The sequence below is a fragment of the Dermacentor andersoni genome, chromosome 2 (assembly GCF_023375885.2).
Source record: "Dermacentor andersoni chromosome 2, qqDerAnde1_hic_scaffold, whole genome shotgun sequence".
In the NCBI taxonomy this organism is placed as follows: domain Eukaryota; kingdom Metazoa; phylum Arthropoda; class Arachnida; order Ixodida; family Ixodidae; genus Dermacentor; species Dermacentor andersoni.
The window spans coordinates 189424223-189440385 of record NC_092815.1 but is presented as its reverse complement, the minus strand read 5'-3'; the positions used below and the strand labels follow the sequence as shown (position 1 = coordinate 189440385).

Below are 16163 nucleotides of genomic sequence, written 5' to 3'. Positions count from 1 at the left end.
GTTCGGCTGATAAAACTATACGGTCAGGACGGGAAAATATTGTGGAGATCTCTTATTTGGCTGCCCTTTTTTCTCTAGTTCGGGAGTGCCGCACTTTGTTCCTCAATTTCACGGTACAGCGCGCACCGTCAGCACCATGCTCTTCAATTTTACTTCGCGCAGGCAATGCAGGGCCCATCTATCGTGATGTTTCATTTCAAGTTCCGTTGCTTCTATCACGCGACGCACCGTGGGGCAGATTGCAGGGATAGCGGCAGCGCGGCGGCGAGCAAGTCATGTCCGAGCCGGTGACGAAGGGCGAAAAAAGAAGGAAATTTGATATAGTCGGCTAGTAAAGGTGGCCCTAGGAACCAGTTCACGGTTTTGTCGCGCTCGCTACTTAAGAAGTGGTGGCAGTGCGTTCCTGATGCGTGCATCGTGCGAGCTCCGGGTAGCAGACGACATAGCACTGCGCTCTGCCAACTCATTTACGCTTGCGATACCGCCTGTCGGCTGGGAATGAAAAAGAATGATATTAATAAATTACTTCTGCATTGCGTAAACGCCCGGCACCACACGTTTATACTTCAGAACTTGGCGTATAATATGTAATATATATTTCACATTTATTTAGCAAGCAGAAACATTCTGCAATTCCTCGATTAGCTCGTCATATGATGACGTACACTTCAGAGGTGGCACCCTCTCATCTATTGGTCGCGTCCTCCCTTTCTTCCCCCACCGGCTTGGGAGTGGCACACTTAGTGACGTAAGCGGCGAAGCGAACGGTTCGTATTCCGAACCGTTATAAGATTCGGCCCCTGAGCGCTAGTCTGCTTCTTGCGGTGTATCGGCCTGAGAGATAGGCTGTGATAGTGACGCGTGTCATTTCTATCTTAAACGCCAATCCCCTTTCCTATGCTCGCCTTTCTCCCTTGCTATCTGTACACGTGTCAATGTAAATTTTCCCTGGCAGGGTAGCAAAGCGGATTTTTTCTGGTTGACTTCCATGTCTTTCGTTTGTCTCTCTCTCTCTTTCTTTGCAAGCCTTCAGCGTTCTACAAGGCAATGAAAAAGAGCCTTATAAGAGGTCGTTTAGCTCGCGAGCTAAGTGATTCTCAGTGGCGACGCAGGCAGCAGGCGCTACCAACGCTACCAACTAGAAAGACCAGCAACATGATGTGCTGTGCATTATTCACGCTTCCCTGACTTGTCAGTTACGTGGAACACCATGGCATGTTCAATATGAATTTATTGTTGCATGCTTATTAACTTTTGCAGAGTGGAGAGCTTTACGCTGTGGACGCTTGTCGGTCGCATATTCAGTGTGCGCATAGATGCAGAGAAGGCGAACAGGCTCACTCGCACATGCAGTGCTCACTTTGCGGCGGCGCCGTTCCTTCACTTTAAGCAGCGGTAAGCTGCAACAAGCACTGTATTATTTTCACTAACATATTAACACCCAATTGTGGAGTTATACTGGATGGTTCAGCGAATGTTTTCGAAAAATGTTGACAATTTCCTGTGGAAGATAACACTATTCTATTCCATGAGCTGGTCTAGTCGAAGAGAGGGAAACTACTTGCACAAAAACTGAAATATATAAAGGAGTAATCCACAAAATAATCTTAATTAGGTCTTTAACTTATTATGTTATGCCACATATTGCAATATAGAAATTCTAGCCGGGGAATCGGCAAGGCGGATCCACTTGAAACGAATTCTAAGGATGACACCAGTTTCAAGATAATTCCCGAACTTTGCAAAGGAATGCGTTGGCGTTCTAGATAGTTTTGTGCTTCGATGCATAAAACGGCATTTTGTTAAGCAAATATGTGGAACGACAGTGCATTTTTACCACAAATTCTGGTCAGTGGTGTTACATACACAATAACTTTTCAAGTTGATTTGGCTCATAGTCTCACCCGCCAGAATTAGTAAATTGCCACGTGTGCTATAAGGTAATTAGTTAAAACATAATTAGTGAATTTTTGTTATTTAGTCGATTATGCATTTCAATATTTTGTGCCAGTAATGTCCGCCTATCCGAGTACACCACCTCATGAACCGGAATTGTGCAATCTGCCACAGGTAACTTTGACAGAGAACAAACGTTTAATAATGCGAATCAGTGAGAAAGAGTTCTTTGTCCACCCAAAGTGGGAGGCCTCCTCAGTCCAGGTAGCCATTGGCCTTTGCTGCTTACCTGGCCTGGTCCATCAGCTTTCGCTGGTCCTCTAAGTCCGGGGCCGCGAGCGTGGCCTACCACAACTCTTGGAGGTCTTCTTCTGTTCTTTTGTTTTCGGTTCCTGATTGGGCTTCCCGGTTTTGGGGTTCAGCAAGGTTAGAACACGCCGTCACAAGTGACAAAGGGCGTCCGGTGCCCAGCAGGACAGGCAAAGGTATCAGATTTGGGTCGGGTGCGTTCTATGCAATATAATGCCGTATACATAGGAGGTAACCTTGAAAAAAAAATTAAAAGGTTCGCTGAAACACCCTGTTGGCTTGATCATCTGGTAGGGGACAGTGAAGAACGTTTTCTTCGTTGCTCTACAACGAAGTGCTTGACTGTGTCCGACGCACAGGTTAGTTTACGAACTCTTCCGTACTAAACGAATGGAATTAATTACCCGTATCTCGTATGGCCTATGCGAGCCAGCGCACCTTTCAGAGCGATTCTACTAAGTGCGTTTCAATCTTCAGTGTGGCCTTATACTTAAGTGCCGTGTCTTCATAAGTGACAAAGTGAAAAATGTGTTCATCGTTCACGCTCGTATCACGTACGTTTGTAGGTTTCTTTTTTCATTCGTACTCTTCGATGTTACAATTTGTTCTTTATAAGCTGTAGATTCTGCATGAAAATTCTCTTTTAAGTACCGGTTATCTGAAGGAGTTTACAAGGTAAGCACCACAGGTGGCGCTAGTAAGAAGATTTCTTTAAGGAGCCTTCATCTAAGTTCCTTATCGCCAGCGTAAAGGCTCCCTAGGCGTCTTTAGCTTCCAAATTCTCGTACACCACTGCTACATGAATTTTATTATTATACCATAGCAAAGCAAACGAGAGTTATAAGCTTTAACAGTGGTTCACGACAACCCAGCATGTAATAAATGTCACGATAAAACGCTACCTCAACGGCAGATAGCTCAACTAAATGAGCGAGATTGCGCTATCCAGTAAAGTGAGAAGCTCTGCGCCAGATACTGTGACTTTGTTTTACAAATTGTTGATCTGTGAGCGTCGATGTTACCCTGCTTTAAAGCAATAAAAGCTAATTTCACATGACTACAACATTTAGCAAGGTTGTAAATATACGTACAACCACTCTAGAGATGGTAGTCGCATAATTGCTTAAAAATCCGTGAATTGAAGAGAATTAGTGAGATATTTTTTCGGAAAGCTAGCGTTGCAGGAATACTCTAACAAAAACCGCACAGCAGTTAGTAATATTTGAAGTGAAAAGCGCATGTTATTTTTACAATGTCAAAATGTGCTTCCATAGAGGCTTAAATGTGTTTGGAGTGTATGCTTATGGAAACTATATCTGACGGAACATTTCAGAGAACATCTACCACTAACACTCATTTTATCACTTCATTTATATATTGTGTATGACTCTTGTGTGCGCTGCTCCTGGCCATGGCGTGAGCTGTACTGTACTTGATAGTTACTGTATGGCAAAAATGGCGACGGTTTTTCGTGTGAATGCGCGAGAGGTGCAAAACGAAACGTCTGAACGCAGAGGAAGAACGCGGAGATGATCGGCGTGGTATACGCGCAAAGAAAATTTGGCTGTGAAAATGACGACTTTGTTATGCTGGCTGTAGGGAGTAATGTTTCCCGCCACTGCTTTACCAAGAATTCCGACGCAATGTGCTCTTAATCTGAAGCCATTAACCGAGCTATGTCAACGTGCGATCCGACCAAATGATAAGCCTCCCTTCAAGGCTGTCTCCCGTCTTGGCATCTTTTTTTATGGCGATAGCAATTACATGGACACTCTAGGCGCATTTCCGCCGTCGTCGTCGATGTCGCCGTGATGTTCAGTATAAAGTTCGAGTGCGATAACAGCGTGGCCGCGCACCATATTCTGTTGGTGCGATTTAAAGCGTGCGACGGTAAACCGGGGATGGTGGCTCGCTCTCTCGCACGCAAGGGGGAAGGCGGGGAGGAAGAGCGCCGCGCCCACAGTGAATGCGTATGGCGCGACTGAGCGCCGCCCCGCGGCCCCCATATTGAAAGCGATCTTTGATGAGTGCAGGCTAGGCGCGAGGAGGGCTGACGCCTTCGTGTGCGCTGTATTCTCGCCGCTTCGCGTTGAAACGAGCGGCAGCACGATGGTCAATTCGCTCGCTCCTGCTGCCGAGCTTCCTCACGCCAGCGTTTTGACAGTCAGTGTCCGCGTTCATCGAGTACGATGTCTTCATATTTGACAGTGCGCGCGTTAATTTAGTTAGTAAGCGAATGTTTCGAAGTTTATACGACGGATAATATCACTATCCTTACTTCGTGTAGCTGTGTAATAATTTCATATCGCAATCGAATCTTTGCCTTTCGGGCCAAAGTGACCTTTTGAAATTTTGCATAACCTACTTAGGTTAGTTTGCAGTTTCTTCGGAGTTTGGAAACACACGCACGCACACGCGCACAAACACATATGCGCGTGTTCGCACGCCGGGACGCAGGTCCAAATGTTTGCGGTGCTCGTTTGTCCTAAGCAAAGCAGAAAACTCGGGTGGGCGACATTTCTGGAAATGCATATACTGACGTCGAAAGACGACGCTTGTGATCTTCTCGTGTTGAGCAGCTGACAGTCATCAAGCTTTACTTGAGACGACACAGTTGAGCTACTGAAACATTGCAAATTATTCGTTGATAATTCCGTAATGATGCCATGACTGGTTGTTGCCTCTAATTTTGCAATAGAAATACATGGGGTCAAATACTGCACTCGCGCAGGCCACTCTTGACACGTAACTTTTCTCCTGGAATTTGTCCAAAGAGAACAAAAGTGATGAATCATGGAATACATTTATTGTGTCCTTTGTAAGCAATTAACCGGTCTGGTTAGGTGAAGCTAATTGTCGATTTCTTTTACCAAATGTTTCGGGCACTGCAGGCTATGCACAGATGCTAGCCATGAAAGTTTCTAGCTGGGGCGTGAAAATGAGCAATGAACATATTTGTGGGAATGTCAGCCTCAGTGAAAATAACAGCGAGTAAATAATCTTGTCATGATAGAATGCAGGCCGAGTATTCTGGCTCATGTGTCGAGCAGGGGCTCCGCATCCTAGCAACTTGATATATATGCACTTACGCACGCTATAGATCACATCGCTAGACTATAGATTTCCAAGAGTAAGAGTTGTTTACCGTCATCGCTCTTGGAGTCTACACTACATCATTACGTTTCGTGTTCCTGCTGCACGTCACAACCTGTCATGGACCACCGTGAATGACAATGATTAGAAAGGGCAGAACAATGAATGTCGCAGGAGCCAACGTTTTCACTAAAGGACGGGTCTTCCCAGGGCTCTGACATGGCATCTATTTTAGCCAAAAAGTAGGCTGAGCCTGAGACGTCCTTTCCTCTACCGCTGTTGCGCACTTAGGATCTCCACCTTATTATGAACCACCCCGTTGTTCAGTTTGTGAATGACGGGTACCCCTTTTGCCATCCAGGTCAGGAACGAGAGCACGTAGTCAGCCTGTCATCGATAGAACCGAAGCAAGCACAAGCGCCAAGGGCACACGAAAGAAGCCGAGCGAGAGCCGAGACATGGACCAGTTCGATCTGAGCCGGGGATTCCTGCAGCACCTGGAGAGCCTTGGCGGCGCCCGGCTGCTGCAGAGCTCGCCGGACCAGGAGAACGACGAGTGCTGCCGGCCCCGGAGGTCCCGCAAGCGTGGCGGCGGAGGCAGCTCGCAGCCCCGCTGCTCTGGTGGCGCCCAGCAGGCCGCCCATCAGCGGCAGGCGGCCAATATGCGCGAGCGCCGTCGCATGCAGTCGATCAACGACGCGTTCGACGGGCTCCGGGCGCACATTCCGACGCTGCCGTACGAGAAGCGCCTCTCCAAGGTCGACACGCTGCGGCTCGCCATCGGCTACATCGGCTTCCTCACCGAGCTCGTCGACTCGGGCCGACACCCCGCGGACACGCTACAGCAGCAGATACAAGAGCAGCAGGCCAAGAAGGTCATCGTGCAGTGCAACAAAGGCGAGTGCCGCGCACTGTAACTGGCCGAGGAGGTTGAAAGGACCAGACCAACGAGCACGCAATGCGCAGCACTAGTTGTTAGAGATATTTAGATTAGGGGGACGCAAGTGTTTGGGGCCCCAATCGTGAGGGCGCGCGAATGCCTTGAGTCCCCCTAATCTAAAACTTTCTGTTGAAAAGACGCATACCCCGTCTACCTACGAAGACTTTAAGAAATATTTAAAAATAGCGATATTGAAATAAAATGGCGCTTACCTCAGGAACATACCGTCAGTGGTGGTGACCATGCGATGATGTGTGATAGGTGGTAATTAGTGGCTATATTAAACGAAAATAGATTAATTGTCTTTTAAACCTCTAGTCTCAGCAGACTCATCGTAATCGGAAAATTTGAGCGGTTTCTCCGTACAAGCTTTACCAACTTTTGGATCTGGTAACATGCGGTTACCCGCGGAACTGTAGCACGACGAAATTTGGCTGTCAGAGCACGCGAAATAAAACTTTTTACAACTTTATTTCCATAAATGCGGAGAAAGGCCCTAAGGCAAACTCGCAATAATTCCACCTAACAGAGATTCGGACCCCCACAGCAAGCCGACAAACTTCAGAGTCAGACTTTTCCAGTTCCAGACTTTCAAGGATTAGGATGGAAAACTTGGCCTGTTGGTTTAGCATATTCAGAGGTAGAATGCACGTAGACGACGACACACACAAGAGCAAGATACAAGATACAAGCACAGGGGGCAGCCTGCGCGCTGCTGCTCCCTGTTCCTCACTGTCGGAGCGCGCTGACTGCCCTCTGCTGGGTGACGTAAGCAGAACGTTGCCTCGAGGGGCGCGGCGTTGCGCTCGCTGCAGCCTCCCAGTATCCTTTTTTTTTTTTGCGCGCTCTGAAGGCAGAAATTTCTCGTGCCACAGTTCCGCGGGTTATGGCATTTTTAATTATCTAAAGGTTGATACGGCTTGTACGAAAAGCTCGCGTCAATTTCCCAATTACGATGAACTGAAACTAAAAGATAAAAAGTGAGTTATTGGATTTTTGTTAATTAGCGACTATTTACCACGTATAACCTGCCATCCCATGCTCACCACCACTGATGGTATGTTTCTGAAGGAAACGTCCTTTTATTTTAAAACAGGTATTTTTAATATTACTTACAATTTTGGTACAAACAGCCGGTTTACCAAGTGAGCAACGCTTATGCTACTTCTTTTGAGATCTTACTTTCTAGAATTGCTATTGATGTATTTGTCACCTGCATTTCTGGTTAATAAGTTAGAGCCTTTAGTTAGTGGTTACAAGCCAAATTTTTGGGACAGCACCAGCTCCCGCTGTAGCGCATAGTGTAGACGTTGATCATCGCCTGTGGCGCATAGCATAATTCTGGCCGTTGAGATGGCGTATTGGAAGAGGCGGGCATTACTAGCATGAGAAATCTAAACACATATTCAACTAACTGACAAAAGTTGATTAATTAAATGCTGAATTAATTTACGGCACATATTGTAGCCGGTGAGTTTGCAAGACGCTTTTCTTGAAATGAATTTCTAGAATGACAGCAGTTTCCAGACGTTATTTCCCGAAGTGTGAGACGAAATACATGGGCGTTCCACTTACTTTTGTGTTTCAGTGCACAAAAGAGCGTTTTGTTAGAAAAGTAAGTGGACCGACAGTGCATTTTGACGGCGAGATTGATGGCGCATATCTAGTAACTGGTGTCATCCTGGAAATTCTTCCCAAGTTGAATTCTCTGCCTAAAATTCGTAAATTTATACATGTGCTGTAAAGTTAATTAAGGAGTTAGTTACTCAAGTTCTGCTAATTATTTGAATATGTGTTTCGATTTCATTCTGCAAATAATACCCGCCTCTCTGAACCATCCAGCTCGAGAATTACAATTATGTCCTCTGCAACAGGCGATATTTGAAAATACCATAAACCTTCAAAATGATCACTCCGTATAGTGCGAACGCTAACGCTAGCACTATAGCACAGACGCGCGAGGGCACGAGACGCACGAAGGAAACAAAGGCCACGGAACAGTAGCTCTTCTCGCCACCTCCTTGTGTCTTGCCGTCGTGTACTACTGCAGATCATATCCGGTATATACTAACTATATCATATGCAAATATGGTATCTTGCACAAACCGCACAATGAAAATATGACGCTATCCTTTTCAATGTGTGGCGTTCCTGAGCGCAGGTCGCCCAAATAAAGTTCACGAGGGTTGTAATGTGGGCTTGTTGGTAATGCATCTTCAAGGCGAGTATGGTAGCGCGATTCAAAGACGGGACAAAGGAAGACACAAAGGGACACACACAGCGTAGCGCTGTGTGTGTCCTGTGTGCCATGTGTGGCGTTCCTGAGCGCAGGTCGCCCAAATAAAGTTCACGAGGGTTGCAATGTGGGCTTGTTGGTAATGCATCTTCAAGGGGAGTACGGTAGCGCGATTCAAAGACGGGACAAAGAAAGACACAAAGGGACACACACAGCGCTACGCTGTGTGTGTCCTGTGTGTCATGTGTGGCGTTCCTGAGCGCAGGTCGCCCAAATAAAGTTCACGAGGGTTGCAATGTGGGCTTGTTGGTAATGCATCTTCAAGGGGAGTACGGTAGCGCGATTCAAAGACGGGACAAAGAAAAACACAAAGGGACACACACAGCGCTACGCTGTGTGTGTCCTGTGTGTCATGTGTGGCGTTCCTGAGCGCAGGTCGCCCAAATAAAGTTCACGAGGGTTGCAATGTGGGCTTGTTGGTAATGCATCTTCAAGGGTAGTACGGTAGCGCGATTCAAAGACGGGACAAAGAAAAACACAAAGGGACACACACAGCGCTACGCTGTGTGTGTCCTGTGTGTCATGTGTGGCGTGCCTGAGCGCAGGTCGCCCAAATAAAGTTCACGAGGGTTGCAATGTGGGCTTGTTGGTAATGCATCTTCAAGGGGAGTACGGTAGCGCGATTCAAAGACGGGACAAAGAAAGACACAAAGGGACACACACAGCGCTACGCTGTGTGTGTCCTGTGTGTCATGTGTGGCGTTCCTGAGCGCAGGTCGCCCAAATAAAGTTCACGAGGGTTGCAATGTGGGCTTGTTGGTAATGCATCTTCAAGGGGAGTACGGTAGCGCGATTCAAAGACGGGACAAAGGAAGACACAAAGGGACACACACAGCGCTACGCTGTGTGTGTCCTGTGTGTCATGTGTGGCGTTCCTGAGCGCAGGTCGCCCAAATAAAGTTCACGAGGGTTGCAATGTGGGCTTGTTGGTAATGCATCTTCAAGGGGAGTACGGTAGCGCGATTCAAAGACGGGACAAAGAAAAACACAAAGGGACACACACAGCGCTACGCTGTGTGTGTCCTGTGTGTCATGTGTGGCGTGCCTGAGCGCAGGTCGCCCAAATAAAGTTCACGAGGGTTGCAATGTGGGCTTGTTGGTAATGCATCTTCAAGGGGAGTACGGTAGCGCGATTCAAAGACGGGACAAAGGAAGACACAAAGGGACACACACAGCGCTACGCTGTGTGTGTCCTGTGTGTCATGTGTGGCGTTCCTGAGTGCAGGTCGCCCAAATAAAGTTCACGAGGGTTGCAATGTGGGCTTGTTGGTAATGCATCTTCAAGGGGAGTGCGGTAGCGCGATTCAAAGACGGGACAAAGAAAGACACAAAGGGACACACACAGCGCTACGCTGTGTGTGTCCTGTATGTCATGTGTGGCGTTCCTGAGCGCAGGTCGCCCAAATAAAGTTCACGAGGGTTGCAATGTGGGCTTGTTGGTAATGCATCTTCAAGGGGAGTACGGTAGCGCGATTCAAAGACGGGACAAAGAAAGACACAAAGGGACACACACAGCGCTACGCTGTGTGTGTCCTGTATGTCATGTGTGGCGTTCCTGAGCGCAGGTCGCCCAAATAAAGTGCACGAGGGTTGCAATGTGGGCTTGTTGGTAATGCATCTTCAAGGGGAGTACGGTAGCGCGATTCAAAGACGGGACAAAGGAAGACACAAAGGGACACACACAGCGCTACGCTGTGTGTGTCCTGTGTGTCATGTGTGGCGTTCCTGAGCGCAGGTCGCCCAAATAAAGTTCACGAGGGTTGCAATGTGGGCTTGTTGGTAATGCATCTTCAAGGGGAGTACGGTAGCGCGATTCAAAGACGGGACAAAGGAAGACACAAAGGGACACACACAGCGCCACGCTGTGTGTGTCCTGTGTGTCATGTGTGGCGTTCCTGAGCGCAGGTCGCCCAAATAAAGTTCACGAGGGTTGCAATGTGGGCTTGTTGGTAATGCATCTTCAAGGGGAGTACGGTAGCGCGATTCAAAGACGGGACAAAAGAAGACACAAAGGGACACACACACAGCGCTGTGTGTGTCCCTTTGTGTCTTCTTTTGTCACGTCTTTGAATCGCGCTACCGTACTCCCCTTAAAGAGGCCCAAATAAATTTCCAACTTCACAACCGCTCCCAAATGTGCCAGAAATTGAACATCAGTAGAGTATTTCGTAATTTTGTGGCACTCCCAACAAGAAGAAAAAGTGGAACAGAATTGATGATGGCCGTTATTAGATCGCGGTTAGATATGGTCTGCGTGCGTGCACGTGTATTTCGCTGTGAACAATCTGACGGAAGCTACCGCATTGAACTTTGGAGTAGGTAATGTGAATAACAGTGCAAACTTCTAAGTACATGTAGTGATGCTAAATAAGAGCAACGGTGTCTATTGAGAAATGAGTACTGTGACGCATTAGGTGTCTCTCTCCGCTTATATAAAGTAAAGTTGGCTTGATTCTATCTCCATTTCTGCTTTCCTCTCCTTTTTACTCAGGCTAGATTCGCCTCACTCTTTTCTGTTTCGCGCTCCGGCGTTTTCACCACTCTGCTGTAGGTTATTGTGATTATTATTATTCTTTTTTTCGAGAAATATGTGTCATCACAGTCAGACGGTGTAATCTTTCTTCTTTAATGACATTGTACAGTCCGATGACAATGATCAGTCTTGAGAGTGCTCATCCTCGTCGTAACTGTGTCGGTAACCTATTTTCGGTTTGGAGTGAAACCCTACTACTAACTTTTCACATTTTCTAACATCAAGAAAGTTCTAATACATACTCGAAATATAGCAGCGGCATAAACTTTACATGCTACTTTTGAACACGCAGTCGACCTAATAGACCAGAATTTCATGCCTACTTCAGTACTGCGTTCCTGTCCGCGTAGCGTTTGCATCGCACAAGCAAGAAGATGGCGGTGACAGGATGCAATGTTACATGCGACTAGACCACATAGTGTTTGCCATAGTCAGACCAATGTAACGCGTAAGGCATGGCTGGTATGACAGATTATTCTTAAAACGTATGAAAATCAAAGACAGCGGAATAAGAGGAAAAGTCGAACCTGTGCATGCAAACTGTCCCTAAAACACGCGCAATGCGAGATTACAATTTTGGCATAAAGTTTCCATTATAGGGGAGGCGTGCCCCTCACTGTATTTTCTTGTATTCTCTTTTTCAGGTCTGATGAACGGTTCCTACCTTCCCCTGGCTGGCCACTCGTTGTCGTGGTCTTCAGAAAAGCAGGGCCCCACTGGCAACGTGATGGTAGCCAAAGTCTGGACGCCTGAAGACCCCCGGAAAGTGCAGCAAAGGAACAGGAACGACAACGAGCCATGAACTTCTCGCCGCTTTACTGCCCATCTTGCTGAATTCCTATAGTCTTCGCCACGGATCGCGAGCCTCCAACACGAGGGGCTTCTGAAAATGGCGTCATCGTGTTCAATGCCTATAATAATTACCCGCGCATGCGTTTTGAGATGTAGTAAGCTTCGTGCCATCTAGTATTTGCAATGCCAGATCAGGCAGCGCTCTTTCTTGCCGCCTACTTAAGTGTGTGGCGTACGACGATCTCATTTTCTGTGCGCGTCTTCAACTGTGTTTACCTTTTCTTTTGACATTTTCTCCGGCCACATGTCTCAACTAATCAGTGGGCGCGTAATCAGCGCAATGGAAATGGTTAAGGAAGCTGAGAATTGTCGATGATGCGCTTATTTGAAGGCCCCTATATAGGGATCCACTTCGAAAGCTGTTACGTACTCTCGCGTGTTTCTTTTGTTTGTTTTTCGTTTTGTTTTTAGGCAAGAGCCGCCTTTGTCTTCTAATTCAAACGGTGGTCAGAATGACGGCGTTGCATTCCTTTCTTTATGTGGAAGATGCGCTAGATTGACCTCGAATGACGAACGATGAGAGAGAATACTGTTCTAAACCTGTATCTGTTAGGACAAATCTGTTTGTGGAATCCCGCAGAGTGGAGGAAGTTTCATGAAAGGAAAAAGTGTCATCTATCCGCATGTAGCGCGAAACTACAAAGGAAACCCATGCCGGTTTCCCTTGTAGCTGCCTGCTACATACGGGTGAATGATACTGTTTCCTTTCCTGTATCTGTTACCTGAGTTTCCGTCGAGTGCGTTTGCCGTATGGCACGATGGGCGAACCATGTAAGCTTTGGACTCTGATAGAACGTCTAGTCATTACCTCAAGACACTCAGTGCATTGTATAAGCGTCTGCTCACTTGTACCGGTGTAAATTTTTGTGAATCGCTGTTAGTTCTTGCGGCTGTATGTTGCTTCGAACAAGTTTGTTTTTCTAATAATTCGTGAACACTTTTCAGTCGACGGTGGGCCACAGAACTTGTGTTTATTCGGCATAAGAAGGTACCAGTAAATTCCTGCGTGCGCTGTCACTTCAGTCACATTGTGTGCAATCTTCGTTGGGTGGTCGCTGATTTTTTTATATGCGTTGCTTTAGCCCATGTTAGTCTATGCGGAAAGTTCGGTCATATTGGCGTGTTTATTGTCATTCCACTTTAGATTGTATTGCTATTCACAGCCATTATTTTTACATTACCAGAAGAGATACTGCAAAAGTGTCGTATCTTCCTTTTTTTCTTTTGTGACAGTGTTTATTGTGCGAAAGAAAACGACTGTCAGAAATATTGATTGATTGACTGATTAAACGATTGGTTCATTGGCCAATCTAGTGACCGAACGACTGACTGACTGACTGCATGATGGGCGATTGGTTGGATGCAGCTTGGTGCCCAAAACCATCTAATGAGCTGTGAAAGCCGTTTTAGTATTGGGCTCCTGAGGAGCTTGAAGCATCTGGAGTTCATAGGCCTGCAGCGAGAGCCCTATGCGCGAGTATTTCTTTATTGCCCCCTTATGGGAGTGCAGCAGTGGGGTCCAGCGACGGAACCCGCTACTCCCCCATCAACATTTTAAGAGGAATCCAAAAGGAATATCAGATGAAGATAACTGCAATTTTTCTGTTCCTTTGTGCGCAAGATGCTCGAGTTTCCTACTAATACAGCCGCTGAAGTTATTTGCTGACGCGATTGAACTAAAATTAGCTTGTTGTAAGAGACAAACAAGGCTGCGAGAATACAATCTATAACGTAACGCAATTCATTTTCGCGCTTCGTGAGTGACCCGAGTGATGCTCCGCAAAAATTTTAACAATAAAGGCCGTCGTGAAGAGGATTGGATAATAGGAGAATAGTAGAATCAAGGACAAGAATCCTTGCATTAATGCAACTGTAAGCTTTATCGACCACAGCAACAGAATATTCATTCAGGCTTGACTTTTAAAAGTAATGCCACAAACCCAGTATCAATCTGAGATATCACAATTCTGCAAAATGGCATAGCAGCCAGTCTCAAGTTGATTATATGATGCCTTAGTTGCATGCAGTCTGTATGACATCGATGTGTTATTAACGGAGGTCCTGAGAAAGTTACTTTCGTATACTATTGATATATCTTAAATCGCTGTCTAAGCGATTTTGTTATCTTTAGATGTCCTAAGAGATGCAGCTGACAGAGTTGTGACATTGGTTCCTAATGTAGAATGACAGAGTTCTTAGCCTGACGCTTGAGGTTTATGATATTTTAATGTTGTAAACAATTTCCGTAAAAAAAATTGAGTGCGGACAATCAGAAGTCTCTTTTTTTTAGAATCGGTAGACTTTCAATGTTTATTTTATGTACTACAAAGCTAGTGAAATTCAGTGCCGCTGTATTTAGATAGGAAATCGCGATTTGAAGGTATTAAACCTGCTAGGCACGTACCCTCCCTCCAACCCCCCCCCCCCCCCCCGAATTGAAATTTTTACAGACAGACAGACAAAGAACTTTATTACAAGGTCCTGAGAAGCTTTGCCCTAGGGCAGAGCTGCGGGCCGCTCCCACGTGGGGACGGGTAGGCCGAGCCTAACCGCCCCATCGTGGGCTCTCTGGACAGTCCCTATTACAGTCCCTGTTATAAAACGATGTGCGACGACGCACGCCAATGTTTTACTAAAAATATACAAAAAACGTAAATAAGTATGAAGTTTACAACTATGTAAGTTCGCAATAAAGATTATACCACAATTCTGTCAATTATATCTAATAGTACACCTAACGTGGACAAAATTGATGTATTATATATGTCCCTCAAATGGATCAGTAAAATGTGAGTAGGCATTTTGCAAAACCTCTGGAAAAAATTTAACACATTCACGTAACATGTAAATTGATAAATCAAATTTGTCAGTTTTAGATGTTCTAACGGACGCAGTTTACAGAACTGCGATATCTATTATGGATGCAGCGCTTCGAACTTGTAAACTTCGTGCTTCTTTTCTTTTCAAACTTGCCAGTTTCTGAAAATGTCAATATAAATTTCAGTGCCCAAATCGAAATTCCGCTTCCAGCAGTCAATACAATTGAGCTTTCTCTCTCAAATGCAATACTTTTCACTAAAATCGGCCGAGTGGTTCTCACCGAAAACCGTTTGAGCATTTTACATGTACTCGAATAGGCGACATCGGAGTTGGACCCGAGGCTTACTCTTAAGGACGGAAACGAGAAAAGGTTTTTAACGTAGAATATCTCTATAACACTCGTTATACGTTGAGGACGTAAAATGTAATCAAGCAGAGGGCAAGAAATAAGTTATATGTCAAAGTGAATGTCTTACATAACGCAGCTCAAAAAGAAAAAAAAAGAAGATGCCTTCATAAACGTATACTAATCCGATCGATTCCTGCATCAGTGACCGCGAAGCTCTATAAAGCTTTCACGCTTTCACACCTTTACGTATTCCTGGGGGTCTGTTATGCCACTGCTTGAAACCTACCCATGACTTTACAAACGCTTTTTCATATGCAGTGCGTTTCGTTCTCTATACTAGAGCCTTTTAAACACTTCACTATATAATAGTTTAGTAGATTATACGCTGCATTATATTCCCGATACGGTGCTGCAAACAACGCACGTTCAGACTGCATTGACAGCTGTTCGTGACAGCTCGTCACCGACGCCGCCGTTCAGCTGCGCGTTCCCATCGACGCCTTGGCCCTTGGTCATACGGCTACTTCGGGGCTCCGACATAGGCTGCGATGCTGGCTGGTGTTTGAAATTTGATGTCTACCACGTGGCCAAACGCAAAGCATTGTGGAACGCATTAACATATTTGATTTAATGTCGCTTTCATTGCATTGTATCGCGAGAAATAAACGATACAAATGGCTCAGTTCAGGAAAACATAAGGCGTAGGATTGTTCATTCGACCCGGTAGGCGGCCATATAAAACGCAAGAGATGACACCCGAAAGAAGGACGAAAACTTTAATGTCAAAAGACGCGCTGGCGCAAGGTCTTAACGAAGAACTAAGAAAAAATAAAGCAAAGCATGAAAAACTCAACACTTTTAACTCAAAGCTAAAGAAACACGCTGTGTACGACGACTGACGCCATGTGATCCAAAAGAATGCTGCCTTCTCGGGACGAGCATTTGTGACAAGCCTTGCACCAGCTTGTGCGTAGATCTTGGTCAAAGTCAGCCGACGCACGCTCGACAGGCTTCCCGTCTTCTCTTCTCGCTACTCAGTGCATGCATGCCCTCACGCCCTCTGAATGCGAGGTGC

General features: G+C 46.0%; 1 protein-coding gene across 1 annotated transcript in view; it reads left to right on the top strand.

Annotated features, from left to right (window-relative positions):
* LOC126540311 (pancreas transcription factor 1 subunit alpha-like) overlaps positions 1-13241 on the top strand; it is a 36285-nt gene extending 23044 nt beyond the window's left edge. The window contains exons 2-3 of the mRNA XM_050187108.2: positions 5660-6195; positions 11712-13241. Of these exons, the coding sequence (XP_050043065.1) occupies positions 5757-6195; positions 11712-11869 (597 nt within the window). The 5' untranslated portion in view covers positions 5660-5756 and the 3' untranslated portion in view covers positions 11870-13241. The remainder of the gene's footprint in view (positions 1-5659; positions 6196-11711) is intronic.
* Positions 13242-16163: the final 2922 nt, after the last annotated feature.